Source organism: Hibiscus syriacus, unplaced genomic scaffold (assembly GCF_006381635.1).
Source record: "Hibiscus syriacus cultivar Baekdansim isolate YM2019G1 unplaced genomic scaffold, ASM638163v2 tig00117016_pilon, whole genome shotgun sequence".
Taxonomy (NCBI): Eukaryota; Viridiplantae; Streptophyta; class Magnoliopsida; order Malvales; family Malvaceae; genus Hibiscus; species Hibiscus syriacus.
In genome coordinates, this window is record NW_024063525.1 from 3,049,747 (window position 1) to 3,060,776 (window position 11,030).

An 11,030-nucleotide genomic window follows, 5' to 3' on the forward strand; every position below is an offset into this window, starting at 1 on the left:
TGATTTTTGGCTTTTTGATGGTATGGTAATCACATCAACAACTATTAAATATATTTTGTTATTTTCTATTTCAAAAGAAAAAATATAAAACTAATAGTTACCAACTTAACGAAAGAATAGTATAATTGAACTAAAATTCTGTACTATAATTGATAAAATAAAAAATTTAATGGTATAAATGAATCAATGTAAACAATTAAGTGTTATCTGCTGTACTTTACCCCTTCTTTTTGAACAAATTGAAGTTTAAATAACAGGGCCTGCTAAATTTCAACCATACTTCACCCGCAACTTCTTTTCCTCGAACGTTAATGGAACAATCGAAGATGGAAACCCAACCAAAATCCAGCACCACTCTGTCTCCGTCCCGAGAACCGAACCCGAGAGATTCGGATCCCGCAATGGACGCGGAGGGCTTCGTTATGGTGCCTACATCAGAGCCACAGGAAAAGGAAGAGAAAGAGACTCGGGATCTGAAAGCAAGTCAGGTTCAAAGCCCGCAATCACCGGTCCAGTCGCCATCCGGTTCGAGAAATTTAGTTCACTGGAGTCCGGATCTGGTAAGTGAATCGCGTGCTGTGGATCACAGTGCGACCATATCAGCTCCTTATAGATCCAATCCTTACGTTGCTCATGCTCCGCCTCCAGAATCTTCTTCGGCTTCCTTCAAAGGCAAGCCATTACACATTTTATTTCTAACTTGATCTTTTATTTGATAATTTTGATGATTAAATTATTTATTTTTGAATTTGGAAACAGAGACGATGGATGTAGTTAAGGATGTCTTGGGGAGATGGGGGAGGAAAGTGACAGAAGCGACGAAGAAAGCGGAGGATCTGGCCGGGAACACGTGGCAGCACTGTATTTTTCTTTTAAAATTCTTAATGCTTTCTATTTTTAATTTTTTTACTGTTTTCCTACTTGATTGTATTTGTGTGATTATATCTGGTTTGGATTAGTTTGCAATCTATGTGCTTTTAAGTTAGAATCGATAATGATGGCTTGGTAATTTGATTTGCTTTAGTTTGCAATGAGATGTAACTATGTGATTCTTTGGGTTGTTGCTATTGATATTAAGTTTTTGAAAATTGAAATCTCAGATATTGAATTAGGGATTACTATCTGGATTAAGGCTAGGGTACACTACTATTTCTTTTGTTGGGTTGGTGTTACCTCACTAGTTCAAGGAGTAATAAAGGATATTATGTAAGCATCATTTTTTTTCAAATGGTTGGACAATTTTAGATTTTGTGTTAAGGAAAGGTAGAGGAAGTGATAATCTTCATTGTTTTTTTTAAACATGTTTTCAGCAGGTGTTGTATGGAAATGCAATTATCAATTTAGTCAAATGTTGGTTGTAGTCAACAATTCGTCTTAACTATTTACTTGGGAAAGAATAGAATTTCATGTAAGATTTAAGGGTAGGTAAAACTGGGGGCATCACATAGCTCTAGTGTCCAGAGATTTTGTAGTTACTGCTTCCATATGTCCCAGTGGTTAGGATTAGCTTTCTAGTCTCTCTTCTCAGATTGACGAGACAGCTATATAGATTCATGAGATTGCATTCCTTAGGTCCCAATAGTTGGTAAGATTAATCTTTGTTGTTTGTTCTCTCATCGTCTCCAATCTCTTGTATTTGACCTTGGACTAGAACTTAGAAGCGAGTTAATAATTTCAAGTTTAACCCTAGTATTATTTTTTAAATCATAAATGATCATCTGGTTCACCCTTAATGATGCTCAAACCTACCCATATGTTAAATATGTTAAAATATACATTCTCGTTTCTGCTAATGAATATAATTATTACCATCCAAACAATGTTTGCTATTTCATTGTTCAGGTCTCATGTACATTTGTTGATGACAACTCTTGCACTATGAATATCCTCAACTTGTTCACACATTGGATGACCACAAAATAATGATCTTATGTGCCCTTAATCTTGTCTGGTCTCTTCTCTATTGGTCTTGTATGGTGATTGCCTTTAGAATCATACTCTTGCTTTTGTTTGGATATAAGAATATACTGTCAAATATTCAATTTTATAAAACAAAGATATATGGAAAATTATGTCTACATTTTTAAATTAAAATCATATGCTATTTTTTATGGATTCTTTTTTCTTTTGTTCATGACCCTTGCTCTCTCCCCCTGTCCTATATTCTTGCTTATCATGCAGTTTCACATACATAAAATTACTGAACATATGTTTTTCCCTCTTTTCTTCATCAGTAAAAACAAGCCCTAGTTTTGCTGAGGCTGCCATGGGAAGAATTGCTCAGGGAACAAAGGTTCTAGCGGAAGGTGGCTATGAGAAGATTTTTAGACAAACTTTTGAGACAGTTCCAGAAGAGCAGCTTCAAAATTCATTTGCATGTTACTTATCCACATCAGCTGGTCCTGTCATGGGAGTTTTATATGTATCTACAGCAAAGCTAGCATATTGCAGTGACAGTCCTCTTTCCTACCAAAACAGTAGCAAGACGGAATGGAGCTACTACAAGGTTTGTTTACATTAACCTTACATGCTTCCATTTATAGACTGGTAGCAATGAGATCATATTTCCTCTCCGCTTCAGGATGACAAAGTTGTATCACATCGATAACCTTTTGCATTAAAGCAGTTGGTTGCATGTTTCTGTTATGATTCTTGACATCCCTTTGGTTGGCTTAAACAGGTAGTTATCCCACTACATCAACTTAAATCAATTAATCCTTCAACAAGCCGAGTCAATCCTTCTGAAAAGTACATCCAAGTTATCTCTGTTGATAGTCATGAATTTTGGTTCATGGGCTTCTTAAATTATGAAGGTGCGGTTACATGCTTACAGGAAGCTTTGCAAACAACATAGCTTACAATCTGTGTGATACTGTTTCTACCAGAATAACCTTCACCCCCGGTTGTAAAATGTTGTCAAGCGAGCATTTGCTGCACTGCTTGGAGGCATATTTGATAGAAAATGCTACTTCGTAAGCTTTTCAATATTCTATGCCAATAAAAGATTAGGTAATCGTAAAGCTGTATCTGGAAATCATATGGAAGTTACAAGAAAAGAATACAATGAGTCTGCGCTGTTTTAAACTCATCTGTTTGTAGTTTGATTTGCTGTAATCCTTTCTATCACTAGATAGCATACCAAATGTTTTGACATTTTTTTTTGCTATATGCAACTGCCTAATCGAATAGGGTTTCGACTAATAGGATGAAGACTGAATTCTGGAAATTTGATGCCATAACCAATACATTTGTTGAATATCTGCATATCGATTTGTAATGTAGATTCAGGTACATTTTCTTATTTGGTTCTGGAGCTGAGTTCACAATTCTACGTCAAACTTTTATGGTGGCAGTTTTCAGGCTTAATTAATTTCCCATGGTACATTGGCCAGAAACATTGGTTAATTTGATGTCATTGGCAGAGTGTTATAACATTCTCAATTCTGTGTACATTTGAAATTCAATCATTCTACTTTTAATTTTAGGAATTTAGTTCATTAGCTTCTTGAATTGGACAATTCAAGTTTAATGGTTATTGTCATTAAAATCCTAATGTTAAATTAAAGTCCACTGCCATTGTTTTAATGTTAATCATTTTGAGTGAAGCTTATTTCAACTTAAACAGTAAACTACTGTAGATACTCATTTTCGTCTGGGGTTTATTTTGTATATATATTAATATTATATTTTATCTTTGTAATTTAGTTTAAATAGATATTAGTATTTCAATTAGGATTTAAGATATTATTTTAAATATTATTTTATTTTATATTTGTTTTATGTATTTTAGTTTAAATAATTTTAAGTGTTTTAATTAGGATAAAATATATTATTTTAGGAATTATCTTTAGCTTGTTTTTAGGAATTTGAATGCTATAAATACCCTCTCACGGTAAGCCTAAGAACACACACATATGAGAATAAAATCTCATTTTTCTCTCTAGCTTTCTCTCTATTTTTTGCACACTTCTTTATTTTCTTTTAAATTTCGTTTTCAACAATTATGATAAGTATGACTTTGGTCATGCTTAGCTAGCTGAAGGCTAAAGTGAATGCTCAATTCCAAACGTGAGAATTCATATTCGACTTTCAGAGAATACACTTAGTAAAATTGTTTGCTAAGAGGAAAATAAGATCGGAACCAATTATTGTTGAAACAACATAATCCAAATCGTCAGCGAAGAATTGTCCTTGTAAACTGACGTGAATTTTGAAGAAAATATCAATTTCGATGATTCGAGAAATTTCTGAGGCTGCTTTCACTATAAGTTTCTCTTTATCTCAATCTCTTTAGATTATTTATTTAATTATTTTAATTTATTTAATTCTTATCTTTTATTTTAAAAACAACTATTAAAAATTCCCTTTTTATCTTTACTACAATTATTTATTATTTTATTTAACACTTCTTTTCTTTTCTTTTCTTATTTTCTTTTATTTTCTTTTATTTTTATTTTCCCACTTTTTATTTTATTTTATTTTCTCTTTTAACATTTTTTTATATTTTTTTTGAAATTTAATATTTTCTTCATTTATTTTATTTTTTATTTTAACATTTTTATATAACATTTTTTAAAATTTAATATTTCCTTTTTTTTATTTTTTAATTTAATTTTTATTTGATATTTCTTTTATTTTATAATATAACGTTTTCAACTTTTTAGAGGTAATTTCAATCGATTAACGGTAAGTAATTTGAATCGAATGTTTACTTTTTAATTTAACTTGCAATTTTCTTAATTAAGACAACTGTAAATTAAATTAGTACCGAAAGGGCAGTACAAGGGTACTAATCCTTCATTGACTATAACCAACTCCCGAATCTGACATATTTCTAGTAAAATGCAGATCAGGTAAGAAGGTGTCCGATCAACCTAGTTTTTTTATGTTTAAAAAAAATAAATCATCAGTGGCGACTCTAACCCATTTATTTAAGTCAAAGCCCAATTCTGGGCCCACCCGAAAGACGACTCTACAGCTTGACGACTCCACTGGGGACATGTAAATGAGTCAGGCTAAGGCTAATTTCTGGTTGTCTTCTTAAGTGAAAATTGTAAGTTTAAATTTTAAGTTAATTTTTCGATCCTTATTACTTACCCTTGATTATTTTTCAAATAAATAGTTGTACTGACTTTTTTTAATGGTTTCAACTTATTAAAGTTTTTCCATCTCAGGCTATATACCCGAGCTCCAAACATTTTCTTAAGTGGAGGTGAAAGCGATGCCTTCGTGGAAATTTCTTCTTTGTATAGGCCTAGCAAGTAACCTTCGGGATTCATATATCGTATGTCTTCGTGGGAATTTATTCTCCATATGGACATAAGGGAATGTATCCTATCAAGTTTAACTTGGTCCATATATGCTTGTAATGGGCTTAGGACTGAGGGTCTGGCAAGCCTAAGGGGGCACCAACAAGGAAAACTTGGGTACCTTTTTTTTAGAACCTAAACCGGAAGACTATAGGGAATTAGAGCCCACCCCGAAACTCCATTTCAAAACCTAGGATGTTTTTACTTTTATCATCCAGTTTATCATTTTTTTACTTTTATCATTATTATTTTTATCTTACTAACTGATTTTTCTTTCATGTTTGCTTTTTTATCATTTGCATCATAAAAAGAGGTAATTGATCCATAATAAAATGTTCGCTACACAAAAATAATCTGCATTAATAGACAAAGGGGTTGTAATGCAAGAGGTGAAAAACGTCGAGGTACGACTATGGTCTGAAAAAACTCATAAAGAAAAGGGAGACAGTCTGCAAAGAAACTATGTGTTAGATCTGGTTAGCTATGCTTCTGTCAGCCTAAAGCAGAATGATTTTCAAGAACTACGGAGCATTTGGGACAATTGGAAAAGTGACCAGAAGCAGAGGTTCAGCTAGCGATATAGTGATATCACACTTATACTATATGTCAAGATAGATGAACCCTTAATCAGAGCCCTAGTACAATTATAAAATCCGGGGTATAATTGTTTCACCTTTAACCAAGAAGACATGGTACCCACAATCAAAGAGTATACCATATTGCTGCATTGCGAGGAAATCATAATGGATCGGGTCTACATCAAGAACATCAAAAGTCAGCCTTTCAAGAACGAGCTGGCAAAAGTTACGAGGGTAGATGAGAAATGGGTAACTGACCGGATTCAACATAAAGGTAGTGGGGAAGGAAAATCTTGAACCCATATCAAGCAACTAATGAAGAATCACCCTGATGAACGGAAGGCAATGGACCTTTTCGCGTTGAGCCTTTATGGTTTGGTTATCTTCCCGAAGATTTTAGGGTACATTGAGGCAGCTGTGGTGGAACTGTTCGAACAACTCCCGAGACGAATAAATCTAGCATCGACAATTTTAACTAAAACTTTTTGCTCCCTAAACCATTACAGAAAGACTGGCGGAGGAAGATTTATAGGGTGTGCACAGCTTCTTCAAGTTTGGATTCATAGTCACTTCTAGAAGACTAACGAGATTTCTTACCGTCGATTCAACACCACTTATTCTCTTTTGGGGGAATTCCTTACCCTGAAATGGAAAGAAGATATCCCAAAAGAAAAGTGAATGAAAATATTCACACACCTTCAGGATGGGGATATTTCTAGAGAGCCCCCTAATTAACTCATAGTGATATTCTTTTCCGATGTGGGGACTCAGAAACTATGACATTACTCGGATTATGGGGAGGAGTTAGATACTCTCCACCTTTTCAGTATGGGGCACGTTAGTTTGTCCTAATAACTCATGGAATATCTAGATCAGAATTTGCATATCATAGGGAAAATTACAAGAAAAAAAGTCAAAAATGTAACTGAGTCATGGAAGAAAATGTTTGATGCTGAAAGATTCCAGTGAAAGTTGGATACTGATACTCAGAAGGATTGGGCAGACAAGTTAGAGAGGGAATAAAAGAAAATTTGTTTTGAGCTTGAGGATTTGAGAAAAAGGTATTAAGAAAAAGTCCAAAGCAATTCTAATATGAATAGATCTTCTGAGTATTGGAAAAGTGAAACTAGCAGTCGAAAAAGGAAGTTTGAAGGGCATAATGAAAAAATAGACCTTAAAAAAATAGCCAAAGACTTCTCAGAGACATTTGTTAGACAACCATCACCAGAATAAGCGTTTGAGGATTCAAGTAACTGACTTAGAGAAATCTCTTCAGAAGTAGCAGGAGGGGATAGAAAAACCATAGCTGAATTGGAGGCCATTGTGGACAGGTTCAAGAAACAAGCAAGTGAGCTTCAGATAGTTTCCTTTGATGGGGGATTTCAGTTGTGTTTTTGTTGGGTACAGGCCCAACAAAAGGTGAAAGCTAGAGATGCAGTTATCCGAGATTTCTTAGAACAAGTACAAAAAATAGCTCGTCACTTGCACAGTTTAGCAAGGGAAGCCGAAGTGGTTCGAAAAGGTATTCAACCAGTGATAGATGAAGAAAGAAGAATTGTCAAAAGTTATTTGGGGTTTAGAGGATTTAGTCAGAATATATCTTGAAGATATTTTTTTCTCTGAAAAAATAAAACACTTTTGTCTCAATAAAGATTATTTATAATAACAAACATGTTTTCGGATCAATGCCTCTAATTCTCATGCATCATGCATTATTTTCATACCTTGCATTTCATTTCTTTTAATATTTTCCATGATTTTACATTTCACATTAACTAACAGAAAATGTCTCAAAAGAATAGGGACCATATATACCTCCACAAGCCTTGGATCCACCAAGTTGGAGCAGTATCATCTACGCTCCACCAGAAAGTCAAGTTTGCCATCGACGAGGCTTTGGTAATTGTAAATGCTGAAGAAGATATTATTGCGAGTATGATCGTTGATTCCCCATACATAGAAACAAATGATAAAGCGGTAGAATGTTTATTTCGCTTCTTAGAGCTTGTGAATGCCATATTTATGGCTGAAGGAGGAAAGATTTCTAAACCCCGGCTCTTTAAATGCACTAAAATGGAGATCAAATAGACCTTGGGAAGAGGTTCTAAGGTGGGAAGAGGATTTGGGAGTATGTTGCAAGGAAGGATTAACCTCATCCTTCCTATAACAAAGCTAGACCAGTTCGGGCTTGGTTTTCAGTGCAACCAACAACAGAAGAGGAAAGAAATCCAGAAAAGTTGAGACAGAAGGTTTGTCAGATTAAACGGGAAAGATTTTCAATAGGAACCCATGGTTTTTTCACCTCCTTATGAAACATTTAAATCTGGTGGTTATGAGTTTGGGACGACCTCACCAGATTTAGAGGTTGCTTTGAAAAATTGGAGTATTAATTTTATAACCGCAGAAAATGCCGAAAATATGGACGGGTCAGGAATTTGCTCTTTGCCGTCTGGATCGATGCTTAGCAACTAGACGGTTGAAGAATTACCTATGGTTTTCAAATTTCTTTCAGAGTAATAATCAAACTATCCCTATTCACCTACACCAGGGGAAATAGGTAATCTTTTGTAAGGGTCCCAAGATAATGATAATGCAGGTACTAATGATACTGACCTAGAAGTGGATTTTAAACAATTCGTTTATCTTGGGGAAGTTGATGAATATGACAATGAAGATGAATGCAATGTACCTTCTGAATTCTTAAGAATGATAGAAAGAGAAGACAAGAAAATATTACCACATAAAGATAAAATCGAAGTCCTGAATCTGGGTACAGAAGATGAGAGAAAGGAAGTCAAAATTGGCACAACTCTCTCAATTGAAGCAAGACAAAACTTAATATTCTTACTTCAAGAATACAACGATGTGTTTGCATGGTCATATTAAGACATGCCAGAACTAGATACGGACATGGTAATCCACAAACTTCCCATCAAACCAGAATACAAATCGGTGCAACAAAAGATAAGGAGAATGAGACCTGAAATGCTCCTTAAATTCAAGGAAGAGGTCAAGAAACAATTCGATGTTGGCTTCCTTCAAGTGGCCGAGTATCCGGAATGGGTAGCTAAAACAGTGCCAGTTCCAAAGAAAAACAAAAAAGTACACATGTGTGTTGATTACCAAGACCTTAACAAGGCGAGTCCTAATGATAACTTTCCTCTACCGCACATAGACACTTTGGTGGATAATACTGTTGGGAATGCTTTCTTCTCATTCATGGATGGATTCTCAGGAAATAACCAGATTAAGATGCATCATGAGGAAATGGAAAAGACCACATTTGTCATAATGTGGGGAACTTTCTACTACAAGATAATGCCTTTCAGACTAAAGAATATTGGGGTAACATATCAAAGAGCCATGGTGACCTTGTTTCATGACATGATGCACAAAGAAATCGAGGTTTATGTCGATGACATGATTATCAAAGCATAAACCGAAGATGAACATGTCCAGAATTTGAGAAAGCTCTTTCAAAGATTAAGAAAGTTCCAGCTGAAACTGAAGCCCAACAAATGTACATTCGGGGTAATATCCGAAAAGGTGTTAGGCTTCGTGGTCAGCAAGAGAGATATCGAAGTCGATCTAGATAAAGTCAAAGCCATCCAGAATTTACCTCCTCCATAAACACAGAAAAAGGTTCGAGGTTTTTTAGGCAGGTTAAATTACATATAGCAGTTCATATCTTAATTTACCGACAAGTGCGACCCAATTTTCCACATTCTTCGAAAAAATAAACTCTGGAACATGGGATGAGGATTGGTAGATTGCATTCGAGAAAATAAAAGAATACTTATCTCGCACTCATATCTTAATGTCCCCCATTCAGGGTAAACCTCTATTCTTATATTTATCCATATTCGAGAATTCAATGGGGGTGTGTTATAGGTCAACATGATATGAATTTTGGAGGAAGGAAAGGGCCATTTACTATCTAAGCAAGAAGTTCACTGATTGTGAGGCCAGATATCCTCCAATTGAAAAGCCTGATGGCAGATGCTGTTATCCGAATTTGACATTGAGTACGTGAGTCAAAAAGCTATAAAGGGAAGTACCATATCGGATTTCATGGCAAGCAGAACTGCTGAAAATGAGTCACTAGACTTTGACTTCCCAGACGAAGATTAGCATAACCCCTGCGCAAGGATGACACGTACAAATCGAGAAATGGTCCAAATTTTTTCGCCACTAGATTGGGAACTATTCCTTTTCCCTCTCTTTGTTTTTAAATTCGACATACGTTTTGGGACAAAATGGATTAGGTGAGGGGGAAAGATACGCATGTCATCAAATTTTTCTTTGACTTGTTTGATTGTTTGAAATTGAGTTATTCAGTTATTGATATGTTGGGATAGTTGGTTGTGAGTCTTGAACTTCACTTTATACTCTTGTTTCCTTTTGGATTATGATCATGTCTTGATCGAATTTAATTTGCATGATTAGTGATTGGTATAACTGGTGAATTTTTTTGTTGAGTATTGATATTTCATGCTTTTTTCGATAGAGATGAACTTGACTCAGTGCATATAAACTTTTTTCGTAAGATTTTAGCCTAACGAGCATACATTTTCTTTCTTGCTCATTGTTTTACTTTAGTGTGTCGAACTAATTAGGATATTCTAGAACTTGTAATCATAATGTATATCGAGACAACATGTTGAATGCAATGTTTTAATGTGATAGGGGAACCTAGGATAAACCAATTTTCCCAATAAGCCTACCCGTTTATATACCCACTAGTGAACCCCATTTGAGCATATTTCTCTTTCTTTGTTTTATACCTCATAATTAAACCCGAAGCCTTTCTTTTTATTTTCATCTCTTTTTACACCCTTACCGAGACTTGTGATCTTGTATCACTCTTGTTCCACAAAAAAATCGATGTTTCAAAAAAAGCGAAAAAAGGAACAAACTGTTCACCGTTTTGAACAGCAAAAAAAGGAAGGAAAAATTGATCGTTTCAATTGTTTTTCATCTATTATTTTTCTTTGTTTCATTGTGCTTCATGTTAATTCGTGGATCTTTTTTAATTATTTTGATCTCTTGTTTCGGTATTTTAAACCTTTCTTTTTGGCCTTTTCCTTACCCTATCCTAAGCCCCGTTACACCTTATTTAAAGACCCCTTGATTATTGCATTTT

The 11,030-nt window shown here is 34.7% G+C and overlaps 1 protein-coding gene and 1 pseudogene across 1 annotated transcript; both read left to right on the forward strand.

Annotated features, from left to right (window-relative positions):
* Positions 1-292: 292 nt before the first annotated feature.
* On the forward strand, positions 293-3,153 carry LOC120195531 (putative GEM-like protein 3). The gene is made up of 4 exons (XM_039197532.1): positions 293-672; positions 760-861; positions 2,235-2,506; positions 2,681-3,153. The coding sequence occupies exons 1-4, from the start codon at positions 312-314 to the stop codon at positions 2,852-2,854; spliced, it is 909 nt and encodes a 302-aa protein (XP_039053463.1). The 5' UTR covers positions 293-311; the 3' UTR covers positions 2,855-3,153.
* Positions 3,154-10,004: 6,851 nt separating this feature from the next.
* LOC120195635 lies at positions 10,005-10,072 on the forward strand (annotated as a pseudogene).
* The last annotated feature ends 958 nt before the right edge of the window (positions 10,073-11,030 follow it).